This window comes from Bactrocera neohumeralis, chromosome 4, assembly GCF_024586455.1.
Source record: "Bactrocera neohumeralis isolate Rockhampton chromosome 4, APGP_CSIRO_Bneo_wtdbg2-racon-allhic-juicebox.fasta_v2, whole genome shotgun sequence".
Classification (NCBI taxonomy): domain Eukaryota; kingdom Metazoa; phylum Arthropoda; class Insecta; order Diptera; family Tephritidae; genus Bactrocera; species Bactrocera neohumeralis.
This window is the reverse complement of record NC_065921.1, coordinates 64,886,500-64,905,440: the sequence shown is the minus strand read 5'-3', so window position 1 is coordinate 64,905,440 and position 18,941 is coordinate 64,886,500. Positions and strand designations below refer to the sequence as shown.

Below are 18,941 nucleotides of genomic sequence, written 5' to 3'. Positions count from 1 at the left end.
CACAACAGCATATTCTACGGTATCGGAATTGACCCAGTTAAGGTCAAGTGCTATTATTTCAAGGATGTAACCCTTTTTCGATCAGTAGGAATTTATTAGGACTCATCCCGTCGCCCTTTTTTAGCTATTTAGCTAAGGACATTAACCTTGTCTTGTCAGTCAGACATTTCGATCGATCTAGTCAAGAGGCCTTAGGGAGAGCTCTGTACTTATTAGTTTCTTTTTTTTATCGATTAGTTTAGTTCCACTGGCATCGATGTTTTTTCTGATGAACTTCAACGTTAACTATATTCTAGGTAGTAAATCGGTCAGCACGAATTACAACAACAAATAATGGCATACAAAAAATTGTTTGGATCTTATTATTGGTGTCTTTTGTTTTTACAACAGTTAGTGATGAATTTTATTTGAAATTTAATTAATTTTTCTTAGACGCTACTGGAGCAGGTATAAAATTTCCATGACGTTTGCACTCCTTAATGACAAACTCGTAATCACTTTGCTTCGAAAGTGTGACATCATTTCCGATGAGAATGAGTAGGGATTTTGCACGCGAAAGAACAACATTTAAACGCTAGAAAAACAAGAAATAAATATACAATATGACTATATACAGCACATGGTATTATACGAACCTTTGGATTTCTTAAAAATCCTAAACTTTTGTATCTCGATCGCACAAATGATACGATTATTACTGCTTTCTCCTTGCCTCTATAGGTTTCAACCGAACCGGTTTCTATTTGAATTTTAAAATGGTTATTTAAATCTTCTTGAATAGATATGCATTGAGAGCGATATGGCGATATTATGCCAATATCAGTTTCTTCCAACTTGCGTCCATCGCCTAGACCACTTTTCAATAAATCGTCTACATATTTTAAAACCAATTCGCCTTCTTCCCAATTGTAAAAACTGTCAAAATTGGTAATTATAATAAATAAACTACTGTTTTCAAGAGTATATAAAAGAAGTAAAGCAAATAAATTTAACAAATGGTAATATCACACATATTGATCGATATACAAGGTGCGTTCCAAAGTAAACAGGACTTTTCGAATCTAGCGCCCCTGGTGGCGCCATCTATATGTCGACTGGTGTGTTAGAATCTGCTATCTCCATCGATTTTGACATTTCATTGATTGGAAGTGAAGTTCTTGCGTTTTAAGTGTCAGTATGTTTGTGTTATCGGTGCGAAAATGAGCTTCGAACAAAGAGTCAACATTAAATTTTGTTTTAAAATTGGTAAAACTTTTACCGTAACGTTTCAATTGATGAAACAAATTTATGACGATGATTTCCTATCCCGTAGCAGAGTGCACGAGTGGTTTCAACGTTTTCATAGTGGTCGTGAGGACATAAATGACGATCAACATGTGGGCCAATCAAAATCCGTGATCACCGGAAATTCGAAACTGTGCGTGAATTCATCAAAAATCAGCCGAAATCATCATTGAAATTCATGGAAATGGAATTGAACATCTCCAAAACATCGATTTATCGCATTTTGACCGAACGTTTGGGCTTACGGAAGGTGTGTGCACGGTTTGTTCCGCACAAATTGACTGACGACCAAAAACGCCGTCTCAACAATCGACGCTTGTGACCGATTATTTGACCAAAAATCACATTTTAACCATCAACCACTCCCCGTATTCACCTGATATGGCACCTTGCGACTTTTTCCTTTTCGGAAAAATGCATTTGCTCATGAAAAGAAAGCGTTATGCAGAGGTCTAGGCCATTCAAAAGGCTTGCACCGGCATACATGCGGCCATACCTTCCAACGAGCTAAAAGACTCGTTCGACATGCTTTTGGACCGTGCAGAAAGCTGTATTGAAGCAGAAGGAGACTAGTTTGAATAAAATAAATTGATTTTGCCAAAAAAAAAAAAATTTGTTCTGTCCTATTTACTTTGGAACCCTCCTTGTACATTTGCATATGTTATAAAGACAATCGGAAATGCGATGGGTTGGGACTAAAGGATGTCCTATGCATTTTATTTGCCCTTGGCTTTAAACTTAAATGAGCTTTAGAATATAGAAGGAAAATCATAATAAAAAGTCAGACATAGGCGCCGAGATCTCCATTATCGTTATCTGAGTGCTAGAAAAGCTTTGGTCTGCTTTGCATTCCAATACCTTCCTTTTAAAATTATCTATATATTTTTTGATTTTCGGCATCTTGTGGGCGTGGCAATGATCTGAGCTAATTAATGTACTAACGCAACTGCAAATTGTTCAGTTATTCACCTGCTACTGTCCTCGTCGTATTGTTCTCTACCGTTCACTGCGTGAAACAAAATAGGAAAATTCGGGTCATGCAAACCTTTCCACTTGGCTGCCAAATTAGTATTTTCTGCAATAAAAATTATAATGAGTAATAATTACACAATCTACGAGTATGATACATTTATTTTTTCTTTAACTTTCAAACTCTACCTATGCTTGCCATGGACTCCAGCTTATTATCGTAGTAAAGTTCATTGAAAAGCTTCACGATCGCTGGATGTGAACGGAAGTTACGACATAAACGTGTCTGTATGCTTCGATTATAGTGACCATTAGCCTCGTTGACGTCATAACATTTATGTTGTAGTTGTCGTTCCATCAAGGATATACCTAGTCCTAAAGCTTCGGCACGTTTTGAATTTATTATCGGACCCAATTGTTTATGATCACCGGACAAAATAAAATTTGATTTTTTAGTCAAACCACCAACCACACCAATCAAGCCTTCAGACATGGAACAAGCGGCTGCCTCATCCAGGAAAACATGCGTGAAGTGTTGCAGACCACCGGTGATCAATTTACCGAGGCAACTTAAAGTACACACCACAATACGATATTGTTGTAGTATTGCAATATTCGGCCAGAAATGCCAGTCATACATATTTGAATATTCAAGCAATAATTTGTGAAGATTTTCACGACGGCTCTCCTGTGAACAACAATATATGCGCGCCAAAATGTTGGAACGTGGTTTTTCACCCAGCGATAGTGTTTTGCAAATACGTAAAGCGATCTCATCGCAAGCGCAATTCGGACCGGCCGTAACAAGTATTCTAGATTTTTGATCGTGCAATAGTAACTGTAGTATGGACTCAACAATTATTGAAGTTTTACCCGTTCCGGGTGGTCCAAATATGATGTATGGTATTTGTAGCTTAGAGTTCTTACAGCCCGATACAATGTTATGTACAGCTTCAATCTGCTCAGGATTAGTCGCTATATTTTTATCGTAGAAGGATAAGCTACATACATATGTATGTATGTATTCATTTGAAAGTGTTTGAAAAAAAGGTTTGCTTAAAATATTTAAAAATTCATTGAAAAAAATAACAGCGTGTGTATTAAAACTCACCACATTCGCGGCAGACTCGCGGTAACAACTGGGTTGGGAAACAGGAAATGCTGCAGCATAGCACACCGTTCACCATACAGGCTTAATGCATAATATTGATAGCACAGTGTACGTCGAGCTGGACAAAATATGATGAGATAGGACGCCTTTGGATCTGGTTCACCTTCAGTTTCGATAGTCGCTTTTTTTGATTTGTCATTTACATCTTCAATTCGGCCAATATAAGTTGTTGCTATGGTTTTACCACGTACGTTCAACTCCAGTGAACCGCTGATCAGAAATTCAAGAATTTGATCTTTAGTGAGTGCTTTTGTTTCGGCACATTCAGCGACAATCAAAACGCGATTGTAGCGGCTGAGTAAGACTTCGTAGGAATATCCGATTTTACGTGATGTTTTTGACAGCTTCATGGATCGGCGCATCAAGAAGAAAAATAATAGCAATACATATACATATAGTATATTTAAATGTTTTGTTTATCTGCAATCTCTTTCGGTATGCAATCTATATTATAACAAGTAATGTCCCTCACATACAATCACCAATCATATGGAATAAAGTCAACTGGATGTTCGAATATCTTGATATTAGTTATAGGAGGGCTGGGTGAAGTTTTCGCCCAATTTTAACTATTTTTCGCAAAAAGATACACTGTTATGAGTAAAACACGCTCTCTAATTTTCATTGAGATAACTGTCATGTTGGCCGATATATGAGATATAAAGTCACCGAGAAGTTCGAAAATCTCTATATTAGGTATATGGAAGCTAAGAGAAGTATTGACCCGATTCACCCCATTTCCGATACGCAGAGATATTATCGCCAGGAAAGGATTCTCTGAATTTCAATTGTATATCTTACACATTGACCGATATTTTCGGTCAAAAGTCAACAACAGGTACTGGAGTCCACATTTCCGTTATTCGGGGACTTGAACAGTTTTGATTGAATTTTGGAAATTTTTCGTCATAAGGTCGCATACTTTAAAATAATTATTAGTGAAAATTTATATTCCATTATATTAATTACATATGTACGTCTTAATTTGTACACTGGAAAATGAAAGAATCAAATGAAATTGTGGTGTAGTCCTATCTCGCCCATTTTCGCACTGTGACAAGAATATAAGAAGAATGTCACGTACTTAATTTAGTCGAAATCGTTAAGTCGGGTCTACACTCATCTTTTAGGAGTTGTTAACAATTACATGGGGAGTGAAAGGGGTTATCATCCGATTTCAACCATGTTTTAACGTGACGGTAGGAGTGCTTAAGGGATTTATCTTTAGCAAATTTGGTTATTGTCGTTTAAGTGGTTTAGGAGATAGGAATATTAATCCAAATGGAGGGCGGGGGCCGCACCCATTGTTTTTCTTTTTTTAATTTTTAGCCCGCAGGTGCCTCTTTATCTTAACTTAGTGCTTAGTTATGGCACTTTATAGGTTTTCGTGCGTTTAGCGTTTTGTGGATGTGGAACTAGTCTGATAACGGTCATCACGGACTCGTCCTCCGTTTTTTGTCAAGAAACACGTGCACCAAATTTCATTTACGATATTTTATCTATCTTGAATAGTTTTAGGTGATACAAACAACCGCTAGGCGATCAAAAGTATTGTACTCCGTAGCAACAGATTGCAAGACTGTTAAAAGTGCGGTTCAAATCGTTTGAATAGATTGATCTTTAATTTTTTACCAAAAATCTTGTGATGTAGAATATTTATAATTTTAAGTGTATAACTCGCTAGAAGTTTGACCGAAAGCGAAGCTTTTTTATGTTCTAAGAGTTCGTTATATTACAAAAAAAGCTTCGAAGCTAGTAGTCATAGAGACTAGTCTACAGACTTAAAAAAAAGTTTATGATTAATTTTAAAATAAATAAAATTAAATATAAAATTTTTAGTTGGTGTCAAACCAGAAATATTTCCAAAAAGTTGAGTGTAAATATTAAACCCATATTTCCAATTACTTATAGAGCTATCACTAGAACAATACTCTAATACAGTTACTTTAAGCACTCACCGTGAAACTATATCGATTTGGCTGTTGTTGTGATTGGCTTAATTTCACATCACGTTGTATGATACGTCTGTATTTGGAAAAATTGTCAACATCTTCAATTTGTAGCAGCAATTTCATGGCACCTAGAATATTTTCTGGTGTAAAAATTTGACCACCATTAAAGTAATTAGCAAATTGTGAAGAATATTCGCAAAGCACTTCATCAGCAAATTTCTTCTTCTTCAACTCCAATAGTGCAGGCGGCGGCAGAAATTGCTCTAAGGCCTGAGTTACTTTGAAAGATCTGCGAATATTTGAATAATATGAATACAACTAACACAATATAAATATGTACATTTATATTAATACAAAATACATACAAATTATTCGCTAAACGATGCCGTTTCTCATTTTCGTTAGCGTTCAGAACGAGTTTTTGTTTGATGGTCTTATGCAATTCTTCTATTTCTTTGTAATGCATAACCTTTTGGTAATTTATGCAGAAAAATTCGCTGCCGCTTTCTAAATCCATTAAATAGCCGGTACGACTGAGAAAAGTGCCGATCTAAAAAAGAAATAGAAAAAAGCAAAGAAGGAAGGGCTAAGTTCGGGTGTAATTAAACGTTCCATAATATCGTAAATTGCAAAAATCAACGCCAAGGAAAGAAAAAAATACAAGAACTGTCCAGTCGTTTCATTGTAATACAAAAAAACAATAACATACGAACAATAGGATGCCACAGCTTAAATGATGCAGTTAAAAGTACCGCTATTTTTCGTCGTGATTTGCAACAAATGGAATTTTTTGATTAGTTTAGAGATAATTGTAGAAAGAATTGGATGTAAAGTGATATTTAAATTAACGTAAACTTGAATTGTTAACCATGGGACCGCGCACATCACTAGAAAAACGGGAGTTGGTGTTGGAGCAGTTTAAAAAGGGAATGTCGCAACGTAAAATAGCTGAACTAGTAAATTTGAGTTCGTGCATAGTTCAACACATTATTGAACGCTTTGTACATGAAAATCGTGTGGTAAATAAAGGACGACAGGCTCTAAATAAAATTTTCACGGAGAAAGATTGTAAGTGGTTAGTGCGTCAAGTGAAGAAAAATCCGACAATAAGTGCTCCAAAGTTGACAGAAATGGCCAAAAAAGATTTAGGCAAGAATTGCCATCCCGAAACAGTCCGAAGAGTACTAAGGGAAGCAAATTTAAATGGCAGAATAGCCGTTTGTAAGTGCAAAAAATAGAACGAAGAGATTGCAGTTTGCGCGTGACCATCTAAATAAGACACCAGCATTTTGGAGGACGGAGATGAGGTTAAGATTAACTTATTTGGACCAGATGGCAGACCTTTTATATGGCGCGAACCTAATACGGAGCTTAGACCTCAACATTTGCGTGCTACTATAAAATACGGTGGCGGCAACGTTATGGTGTGGGCATGTACATATACATATATGTATATCATCAAATGGGGTCGGAAATTTAACTTTTATTGAAGAAACTATGAACAAAAATGTGTATTTAAAAATTCTGCAAGAAAATTTGCTTCAAAGCGCTAGAAAATTGGGAATTGAAGATGACTTTCGCTTTTACCAAGATAACGACCCTAAGCACAAGTCACAAATAGTGCAAACATGGTTAATATATAAATATCCACACATTGTTGAAACTCCTGCACAATCACCGGACTTGAACGTCATCGAAAATTTGTGGTCTATTTTGAAGACAAATATTAAAAAACAAGACATCCAGAACAAATCCGATCTTAAAAAAGCTATAATGGAGGAATGGAACCAAATTAGACCGGAATACACCAAAAAATTGGTAGACTCCATGTCAAATAGACTTCAAGCTGTAATTGATAATAAAGGATACCCTACTAAGTACTAAATACTAAAAAAATTTTTAAATTACGAATAAATACTTGTTATTTTTTGAGTTGCATCATTTAAGCTGTGACGTGAATTTTCAAATACTATTTTTATTTTTTGCATTAAAACTAAATAAATGGAAATTTTTTTGGAATGTTTTGTTGAAAAATTAAATGAAATAAAATAAATTAGATGTCTGCATACTCAGTTTTTTCATCTTTGCAAAATTTTAAGAAATATAGAACATTTTACAAAAAAGTTCTATCTGCATCAAATAAGCTGTGAGTGACTGTATGTATGTATTTGCAAACAACTCCATATGGCCCGCAATCACCAATCATTAAACCTATTCAACTTACTGGAACTTATTGGAAAACCGTATTCGAAAACATCGAATTTCATCAAAAAAGTGCCTCAAAAATGCCGTATCGACTTACTGAGTCAAAATATCCGGAAATAATAATAGAGATCAAGTGGGAAGCTTGCGACGACGACTGGAGGCAATAATTGGAATAAAATGAAAGCAAAAAAAATAATAAATACATCTAAAACTATTGTAATTACTTTTGATTTGTATATGAGTATAAATATATTATTTTCAGGGCTTTAGTTTCATAAGGTTGCATTCTGAATTTTACAAAAGAGAATTGTATAATAAACGAAAAAAAGAGTCCACGTAGGAACGCAGTCTTAGTGATACTTTGCCACATTCAGAGTTCCTTAGAATTATACTACATAAGTATTTAAATGACTTTTCAGCTCTAAGGGCTTTATGTATGTAATGTAAAGGCTCAAGAGCAAGATCATTACAAATCAGTTTCAATACAATAACAACAACCGAATATTTTTATATATGTATGCATGTCTGTATATCGATGTATGTATGTACATAGGTTTAAAAATTCATGTACATACATATATGTATGTCTTCAAAGAAACACTCAGCAACAGCAAAGGGTATACAATTTCATGATCCTACAACAAACATAACACAAGTGCCTGAAGTGGATAACGGCCAATAATGGTTTATGGTTCCGTAAACAAATAAAAATTTTGAAATGTATGTGCCTTCTTACGAAGTTACTTAGCTTGAAAGGCTAGGTACAGCTTTATGTATATCATGATAAAAATATTATAAACAATCTTCAACGAATCAATTTAGCTGATTCTACATTTTGCTCTCCTTGTTTATACGTATGAATTATGTAAACATCGTTTAGCTCTTTGGCTCAAACTCATTATACATAATTGTATCACTTCAAAAAAAAAAAATTATGTACATATGTATGTATATATACGAATGTGCAGCTATGGATGTGAGTATTTTAATATTTTCAACTGCGTCTTAGAGAATTGCTTGAATTTATCTAAAAAATTAGTGATATAATTCGAGAAAAATTTTAAAATATAAAAATTTACTCAAACACATTCTTAAAACAATTGAAAACACCACGTGTAGCTAAATAATAAATTTGGTTTAAGAAACTAAAAAACATGATCCAAAGGCTTAGTAAATCTTTTCGATTCACTAACATTTAGTTGTAAAGTCTTAATTATACCCTGAACAGGGTATATTAAGTTTGCCAAGTTTGTAACACCCAGAATTAAGCGTCGGAGACTCTATAAAGTATATACTTACATACATACATACATATACTGTGAGCGTCAAAAATAAGTAAACAGCAGTTCTATCAATATTAAAGTGTTTTTAACAACGCAGTGTTTAATGCAACAATAAAAAGTTGTATTACTGAATTCAAGGCTTATATTATAAGAGTTTAAGTTAGTATAAATAATAAACAAAAATTAAACACAGCCAAAAATAATTCACATAAACTAAAAATACTCTCATTTTTTCGCGTCAAAAAAAAGTAAACAGTAGCAACAACCGTTGCTTGTTTTTAATACTTATTTCGGGGAAGCGCCAAATATCCTTTGGAAACAGTTATTATTCACGAGATTAAGTGCAGTAAAACATATTTTTTATATCATTATGTTTTTTTTTTGAGGTTAAATTGCTAAAATATCAATATTTGTAATGGGTAAGCGAACGACCACTGAAACGGTTGAAAACTCATATTAGACTTGCATAAAAAAGATAAATCTTTGCGCGAAATTGGAGAAATAGTTGGAAGACACTATTGCACAATAAAAAAATTATTGATAAACATGGTACACATCAGACTGTTGAAAATTTGTCACGGCCGAGAAGACCAAAGCGCCTTACTGACACTGAAGCGCGATAAATAGTACGGGAAGTAAAAACAAATCTAGCTTCAAACGCTGCTCAAATATCAAAAGATATAGTGGAGACATTGGGTAAACCAGTAAGTGCCAGTACAATCAGGATAACTTTGCACAAAAGCGGTTTGCATGGACGAGCACCACGCCGAATGGCCTATACATCACAGACGAATAACAGATGAACTTGGAATTTACAAAAAAGTATACAAACCAGGCTGAAAATTTCTGGGAAAACATTTTTTATGCAGACGAAAGCAAATTCGAAATATTTGAATCGAAAAAGTCTCCCAAAATTTGGAGATCCAAAAATAAAGCCTTTACTGATAAGTGTATTACCCACACCGTAAAGCACGGTGGAGGATCGCTTATGGTCTGGGGCTGTATGGCAGCATCTGATGTTGCGAATTTGGTTTTTATTGAGCCCACGATTAACACATTGGATTATTTCAACATTTAAAAAAAAAATGTTGCTCAAAGCATTGAAAAATTGGGCCTATCAGGAAACTGGATCTTTCAACAGGACAACGATCCTAAACACAAGTCCAAATTTGTTAGTGAGTGGCTGTTATATCAAACACCAAAACTCTGGATAACCCTCCTCAGACCCCAGACATTAATAATATCAAGCATCTGTAGGAGCACCTTGACCGAAAAATCAGGCAGAAGGACATTTCAAGCAAGGACGACGTAAATAAGGCTTTGATTGAAGAATGGAGCAAAATCTCCCCGGAATTTACAAAAAAAAATTTGCAGAATACATGCCCAGAAGAGTAAGTGATGTCCAGAAGTCCAAAGGAAAGTAAACAAAATACTAGAATAAATATTAAGTTTTTGTTTATTATTTATACTAAGTTAAACTTTTATAATATAAGCCTTGAATTCTGTAATACAACTTTTTATTGTTGTAATAAAGACTGCGTTGTTATAAACACTTTAATATTGATAAAACTGCTGTTTACTTATTTTTGACGCTCACAGTATAAATGATCAGTATGTTGAGCTGAGTCGATCTAGCCATGTCCGTCTGTCTGTCTGTGTATATACAAACTAATCCCTCAGTTTTTAAGATATCGTTTTGAAATTTTGCAAACATCATTTTCTCTTTAAGAAGCTGCTCATTTGTCGGAACGGCCGATATCGGACCACTATAACATATAGCTGCCACGAAATTTGGTATATATTATTTTCGAAAGCAACAATGCAATCTCCTCAGAAATTGTTCAGATCGGTTGACTATAGCATATAGCTGCCATACAAACTGAACGATCGGAATCAAATGCTTGTATGGAAAACTTTCACATTTGACAAGATATATTCACGAAATTTGGTATATGTTATTGTTTATAAGACCCCTAACGACAACGCTACTATTTAAATGAAGAGTTTGTTTTTGTAGGAAATATAAAAATACATTATAGAAAAAACAGTGGAATAAAATGTAATTGGATTTTTTCGTTTTTAAAATTTGGAATATACATTTTTCCAAAATAATCACTCTTGTTGACTTGGCAAGTCAAAATATTTTCGGAAAGATCTTTAAATATACATAAGAAGCTTTTGCACGACTATTTTCATGCACACAACTGTATAATATGTACATAAATTCAATTTTGTATGTATTATTGTCCAAGACAACGGTGCAATACCCGCAAGAATTGTTGAGATCGGACCTCTATATCATATAGTTGCCACACAATCTTTTTCTTCTTTACTGGCGTAGACACCGCTTTCGCGATAATAGCCGAGTTGAGAACAGCGCGCCAGTCGTTTCTTCTTTTCGCTACGTGGCGCCAATTGGAGATTCTAACCGAAGCCAGGACTGGAATAATGAGTGACTTATAGAGTTTGGTTTTTGTTCGTCGAGAGAGGACTTTGACCTATCAAAATCTTGCTATTGTGTTGAATGTATTGTATTTGGGAAGGGTATTATAGCTTCAATTATTACCTAATTCAAATACAAATATTTTACATACTTGTATACTTTACTTTGTTACTATGGCGGTCTTAGTGTTGTAATTTAATGCCGATAATAAAATATACTTTTAATGCGGCTCTAATCATACACAAATGTATAGACATATAAAACCCAATAACTATACTTCGTAGCAATTTTCTACGAAAGCTTTAAATATAAGTATATTATTTCCTGGAACTACCTGAACATCGATGTCCAAATATTAATGTAATTATATTAAAAATTGAAGGTAAAGCTTATCAATTATTGTGTTCACTGTAACTATAATTGTATTGACAAGGGCATAAATACAGTTATGTATGGGAAAAATTTTATGGTGCCTGCAAAAAAATAATAAAACAAGAAAAAACGTTAACTTCGGTTGCACCGAAGCTAAATACCCTTCACAGGTGCATTTCTGTTAGTAACTACATACATATGTATGTGTTCAGTTTGTATGGAAGCTATATGCTATAGTAATCCGTTCTGAACAAGTTTTTTAGAGATTACATTGTTGCTTTAGGAAATAATATATACCAAATTTCGTGAATATATCTTGTCAAATATGAAAGTTCTCCATACAAGAACTTGATTCCGATCGTTCAGTTTGTATGGCAGTTACATGCTATAGTCAACCGATCTTAACAATTTCTCAGGAGATTGCATTGTTGCTTTAGAAAATAATATATACCAAATTTCGTGAATATATCTTGTCAAATGTGTAAGTTTTCCATACAACCATTTGATTCCGATCGCTCAGTTTGTATGGCAGCCATATGTTATAGTGGTCCGATATCGGCCGTTCCGACAAATGAGCAGCTTCTTGAAGAGAAAATGACGTTTGCAAAATTTCAAAACGATATCTTAAAAACTGAGGGACTAGTTCGTATATATACAGACAGACAGACACGACGGACATGGCTAAATCGACTCAGCTCGACATACTGATCATTTATGTATATACTTTATAGGGTCTCCGACGATTTCTTCTGGATGTTACAAACTTCGTGACAAACTTAATATACCCTGTTCAGGGTATAAAAAAAAACAAGTAAGAAAGGGCTAAGTTCGGGTGCAACAGAACATTTTACACTCTTGCGAAAATCAAAGCCAGGGACATAAAACGTCAACCAGAAAATCGGAATTTAAGCAATTTTGTATATAAATTTACACTATATATATGTATGTATATAGTATATGTATGTATGTATATACTACTGTGATCAAATTGAAAGGTGAATTTTTAATTTATACTTCGCGTGTTTTTCGAATCGGCACATCTTTTTTCTGTAAGTTGGTAGTATTGTTAGTAACATCTATGCTAAATTTCACGTCCAAATATTCATTAGTATCTGAGATACGCATCGTTTTGTGAGACTGTAAGAGTGAATTCTTTGATATTTACTATGTCTGAATTTATTGAACAAAGAAGTGCGATAATGCACCATTTCATACTGCATTGGTTACTCGTGATCATTTCGCCTCATTTTCAACTAAGATCGTGCCGCAACACCGCATTCGTCTGATTTACCTTCTGGCTATTCAGCAAATTCGTATGACTACTCCGAGTTCACAGTTGTGACTCAATTGAGGATATAAAAGCTAAATCGAAGAAGGCTCTGATGGCCATCTCGACGAGGATTTTTCCAAGTGCTATGATGACTGAAAAATTCGTTGGTGTGTATTGCAGAGGGAGGGGATTACTTTTAAGGAGATGAAATTCACCTTCCATTTGCTCACAGTAGTATACTCTATATGACCGAAAATTTCGGCATAAGATTTGTTAGAAAAACCAAAATCACTATACATATTATATGAGAGTTGGGGCAGTACCGACCCGATTTAATTTATTAACTATTATCAACCCGCATAATGAAAAAAATATTCCCTGGGTTTCATTAGGGTACCTCACATACAAACATCAACCATATGGAGTAAAGTCAGCCGGATGTTCGAAAATTTTGATATTGGTCCCCATATAACCAATATCAAAATTTTCGAACATCCGGCTGACTTTACTCCATAGTTCGGGTCAAAGTTCCGCCCAATTATCTATTACGCACACAGATACACTGTTATGAGTACAACACGCTCTCTCATTTTCCTAGAGATAGTTCACATGTTGGCCGATGGGGTATGGGGATATGGGGTATAAAGTCACCGAGAAGTTCGATAATATCTATATTAGGTAAATGGGAGCGAAAGGAAGTATTGACCCGATTCACCCCATTTCTGATACACAGAGTTACTATTGTCAGGAAAGGATTCTCTCTGAATTTCAATTGTATATCCCATGCATTGGCCGATATTTTCGGTCAAAAATCAACTATAGTTACTGGGCTCCACATACACGGTACTCAGGGGCTTGACCAGTCTGGTTGGATATGAGAAATTTTGGGTCATAAGGTGGCAAACTTTAAAGGAGCGCAAAATTAGATCCCGTTGTATTAATTACTAGATTATGCACTGGAAAGTGAAAGAATCAAAAGGAATTAAAATTGTGTTATATGGAAAGTAGGCGCGGTTGTAGTCCATTTTCACACTGTGACATACATACATACATATGTATGTAGGAATGTGAGAAGAATGCCACGTACTAAATTTAGTCGAAATCGGTTCCCGAAATTTGCGATTTCATCAAAAAGTGGGCGGTATACGCCCATCGTCCAATTTTCATGCCGGCTCTAATAAAGCTCTCTTATACCAAAAATTTTTTATCTCTGGCAAAATTAGTTTTTGATTTATTGCGCTTTTAGTAGTTTTGAAAAGTACCGTTATATGCGGAGTGAGCGGAGTTTTCTTTCGATTTTATCCATTTTCATGTTGTCGGGAGAATAAAACTCATTAGTGGGCGTTCAGACAGTCACCCGGATTTCAACACTTTTCTCGTGATCCTAATCATTTATATACTTTTAGGTGTTACTTACAACCGTTAGGTGTACAAAACTTTTATACTCTATATGAACAAGTAACAAGAGTATAAAAATGTAGTTAGCTATGTTTTGACTTAAATATTGATGTTGACTTATCGTCTATCTGCAAAGTGCTTACAAAAACAAATCTCTAAATCCGAAGACCAAAAAAAGTTCCAAGATACTGTGAAAGCGCCATTAAGAACAAATTGCCTAAGTAATAATGATGAGGAAGCAAGTCGATTAGTTTAAAACATCCTTGAATTTTGAGCTGAACAGGGTAAATTAAGTATACTACGACTTTTTTAACACCCAAAAAGAAACGTCAAAGACCATATGTACATAATATGCTGAGTCGATTTAGCCATATTAAGAATAGACCCGAACTAGTTCCTCAGATTTTGAGATATACATATATCAATCTAAACTTTCAAAGGAGCTGCACAAACTGATCACAATCATGCCCTTGTAAGGAAAACTTTTTAATTTTCCAAGATATCTTTACGAAATTTGGCATAAAATATTGCCCAAAGCAAAGCTATAAGTTCCGAATACATTGTGCAGATCAGACCAATCGATGAAAATCAAGTACTTGTGCATAGGTTGCCTTTTATATTTCGATATTTAGCAATACTAGCGTTATAATCTGGAAACTTTCAATGTTATCGTAAAGTTTGGCATTTTTCATGGTATGCATACTCAGAACGTTTTCACATACGAGCGTTATTATGTGTTGTTTACAGTAACTTAAAATATTCTTCTCGACCCAGAAATGGAATGAAATAGACGTGGATTAACTCATCAATAGTGCATAGATGAACTTAATTAAATTATTGACGATGAGGATCAAGGACTAGTGTTTATCGATGGTATGGTGAACTCAATCGTAGATCGTATAGATAATTTTTGGAAGGTCGCCCAAAATCAATTGTTGTTCCGGAAACTTTTGACGCTGTGTACAAACTGATATTGCAAGATCGTCTGTGACCTACCGTGAGATTGACACAACTATGGATATTATTGAGACTAGCATACATTTATTTTGTATGAACATTTGAATGTAAAAAAAATTGTTCACGCTAGATCCTACACAATTTGTCGCTCAAAAAAGGCTTGTGTCGATTGGTCGAAAGAAATGTTAAAAAATATACGACAGCGGTGCTTCGAATCACGTCTATGATATCGCGATAGGTGATGAATCCTGATTTTAGTCGAGTCCAATAAAAGTTGCTTACGCACAAAGCACTGGTTGCCTGTTTTTTTTTTTGGAAAAACTGAACATTTTGCAAACATACCACTGAAACAACGCAGGTCAGTAAATTCTGAGCGGTATACAACCATTTGTTTGCCAGTTGTCTTTAAAGAAATCAGGAAAATCATCATGATAATGCTAGCTCTCACATCGACACAACAACTGAATCATCCTCCGTATAGTCCTCACATGGCACCAAATGATTTCTTTTTATTACTGTTCGTAAAAAATAAACTAAGAGGTCAACGTTTTTCGAAGCCTGAAGAGTTAGTTGATGCGTTCAAAAGACATATTTTGAAGATTTCACAATCAGAGTCGCAAAAGAGCTTCGACAATTGGTGTCAATGCACGCAAAAGTGTATGTGTTAATGGATACTACTTTGAAAACCAATAAAGAAATTTTCCATGATTAAAATTTGTTTTCGTTCTCGAATCCCGAAATATAATTTAAAAAGCAACCTACATATGGACTATTTTGTATTTGTGAGGGATATTATAGTTTTGATAAAACGTTTATGTTTTTTTGTTTTTATTAAATTAAAAAAAAATAAAAATACAAACATACATTCTTATTATTACGGAAAAACAGTGTTTAAAGCATATACATACATATGTACGAGTACATATGTATGCAAGTACTTATTTCTATGAGGTAGGTATGCAAATGTGTATAACCAAAGGATTGCGTGTACTAATTTACTAATTGACCATGATTTGAGTAACCGAGAAAACATACATACATACATATGTATCTACATATGTATATATTACATATTTTTAAAAGAATGTCAATTCACTAGCCTTAGCGCTACAAACCGTACCTTAGTCGGCTTACAAATTGTTGAGTTATTCTTTATTAATAATAACTTAAATATGATAGTAAGCGCAGCTTTTACAATGGAATGGTTAACATCATCTACTTGTATGCAAATTTATATACATACATATATACATACATACCGTCTTTATTTATTAGTTAAAATCAAAGTGATTAATACGGGTATACTACATACCTTACCAGCTGGATCTTTCCCAATACGATGACATATTTTGTCATTTTTAGGCAAGTTCAAGAACTTAACAAATGATTTTCGCACTTCCTTCCTCTTTATAAGCCAATTGCTTTTGGGATAAGGTTCTTGCAGCTCGTACAAATATATGAGAAATTGTCCAATTACATCCTCTTCTAAATAAGAACGAGAGATAATTATGAATAAAATACTATGGACGTACGTAATTTAAACTCCACAAGTGTAAATTCATAGATACATATGTACATACATACATACATAACGTACTATCTAGATTTCAAAATGCACATATGTAGGTACATACTTACATATACTGAAAAATAGACACTGTAATAATAAACCGCACTCTACTCACCGAATACAAGGAATGGACTTTTGCGTGTTTTGCGCGATTTTTTCGGCATATCAACAGTTGCAAATCACTTATCCGCCTACAAATGCAATTATTAAAGTTAAGTACTTTTTATTGCAGACACCTTGTATACGTATCGATGTATGTATGTATATAACAATAGAAATGCAACAAATTTAAATCGATTATTGCTTGCTATGTGTGTTTTTGTTTACTGTTGTTATTTACTGGTCAGCCCTATAATATATTTAACGTACACTTAATTGAACTGTTACCGTTAGCACCCACTTTTGTACTGAAAATTACACGATTGCAATAAAAGCGGTCGCAACACAACCGACAGTGCTGGAAAACGGCTTGTCGCAATTCTCGTCTAAAAGTTGACACAAAAAACAATCGCGCGCATGAGTCTGTATCGTACGTATTTCAACTAATGTGTACTTTATTTAGCAAATTCGTTTATATAAAAATGTAAATAGTTTGGCGATTTAAGAAAACTTTTATAAGCATATGAATCTATACTATAAGTTATTAATAGTCCCCTGTTATTGAGGCGTTAAAGATTTACATTTTATTTATTAAAAAAATTTGCATATGATTCGTAACGATTTCCAACACTGTCTATCTGATCTGTTATCTACTTGTGTATCACGAATGCATTCGCAAATATACATACTTATATTTGAATTCCATATGCCGGCATGCAGATCGAAATGTTTCGGCTCACATCGGCAACACGATCAGTGTATGCAAGTTTTTGTTATTGGGTTTTACATACATACATACATATACAAACAAGAAAGATAGATAATAGTGCCCATACACGAGCACACAAGTGCGTTCGATCGGCATGAATTCGTTTGCCCATACACGACACACAAATCTATTTTGCGTTCGTTCTTCACAGGCAAGCGGAACATTTCTTGGAATTTATTTCTAATGTAGCATTTTTATCTATTTCATTGTATTTCCTTAATAAGTTATTCCAACTTTTATTTTTCTTACACTATGTATATGTAATGTATGCAAAAAGCGAAAACTTTGAAGCGTGATTTTCATTTTTACGATTATTCTTAATTGGCGGGCAGGATAGAAAAAAACTAAACGTCGTATGGAATTAGGGCAAAGTTTATTATCATTGACATAAAATTATCTTATATTTAAACTAAAAAAAAATATTAAGAAGAGTCAAGTTTTAACATATTTTTAAACAGCATAAAGTAAAATTTTTTTGGCCAAAAGCCACTATTTATTCAATTTTTAATAAAATTTTAAATTTTACACTTTTTTGGAATTTTCTTAGTTTAACTAGAAGATAAATTAATAAAAAATATGAATCTCATCGAATTTTTTGTTTCCGATAGAAATTGCGACCTGCATCCTGGCCGCCGTCCGAAAAATGTACATGCGAGATGCATCGGGTAATTGCTTCCCAAAGGCAGAATATCAAAGATTTCGTATCCAAAAAATTTGTGAAAGATGTTCAAATATATAACTATAAAGCCTAGAAATTTCGCTTGAATCAATTATTTCTTTCCCTCCCAAAAAAATCCTCAAAAAAATCTTGCCATTGTTCGTCCGCGATCTTCACTGTTCGGCGACACGAGAGAAATGAGATTTTGTGCGCCGACAACGCCATACACGATAAACATGTTCGCGCACCGATCGTAAAAAATCAAACATTTTCGCGAACATGGATCGGTACGCGAACAAGCCCATACACGATAAACCGCAAGCGCACACATACCGATCGAACGCACTTGTGTGCTCGTGTATGGGCGCTTTAACTGAGTGATTATTCTTTCTGTATCTACAAATTGAAGTTTAGCCGTAACGTACACAAAATGGTGATTCCCCGAATATCTTGTTGAGGGTAGAAAATACGAATTTATTATAACTATGTTTGTATGTACATAAGTAAGTATGTATGTATAACTTTCACAAATTTTATATGC

General features: G+C 34.3%; 1 protein-coding gene and 1 long non-coding RNA gene across 5 annotated transcripts; both read right to left on the bottom strand.

The window, feature by feature from the left end:
* Positions 1–331: 331 nt before the first annotated feature.
* Positions 332–17,291, bottom strand: LOC126756232 (putative helicase MOV-10). 4 transcript variants are annotated; one of them, XM_050469153.1, is made up of 9 exons: positions 16,990–17,290; positions 16,617–16,789; positions 5,742–5,926; positions 5,383–5,665; positions 3,365–3,768; positions 2,443–3,308; positions 2,254–2,359; positions 636–915; positions 332–574 (listed from the first exon to the last, which is right to left on the bottom strand). In XM_050469153.1, the coding sequence occupies exons 1-9, from the start codon at positions 17,036–17,038 to the stop codon at positions 419–421; spliced, it is 2,502 nt and encodes an 833-aa protein (XP_050325110.1). In that variant the 5' UTR covers positions 17,039–17,290; the 3' UTR covers positions 332–418. The 4 variants fall into 4 exon arrangements, 3 of the variants coding, with proteins under 3 accessions (XP_050325110.1, XP_050325112.1, XP_050325111.1); XM_050469155.1 differs by having other exon boundaries at positions 2,443–3,254; XM_050469154.1 differs by having other exon boundaries at positions 16,617–16,786.
* Positions 925–2,247, bottom strand: LOC126756266 (uncharacterized). The gene is made up of 2 exons (XR_007666563.1): positions 1,259–2,247; positions 925–1,204 (listed from the first exon to the last, which is right to left on the bottom strand). It is a non-coding gene; the product is annotated as an uncharacterized LOC126756266 (long non-coding RNA).
* Positions 17,292–18,941: the final 1,650 nt, after the last annotated feature.

What these genes read in the sequence shown, in the direction of transcription:
- LOC126756232 (XM_050469153.1), bottom strand. Translation starts at nt 17,038, where the DNA reads ATGCCGAAAAAATCGCGCAAAACACGCAAAAGTCCATTCCTTGTATTC. An exon ending in AAGTCCATTCCTTGTATTCG is followed by an intron (nt 16,790 to 16,989) that starts GTGAGTAGAGTG and finishes GTTCTTATTTAG; the next exon opens with AAGAGGATGTAATTGGACAA. An exon ending in TACGACGAGGACAGTAGCAG is followed by an intron (nt 916 to 2,253) that starts GTGAATAACTGA and finishes CAATTTTGACAG; the next exon opens with TTTTTACAATTGGGAAGAAG.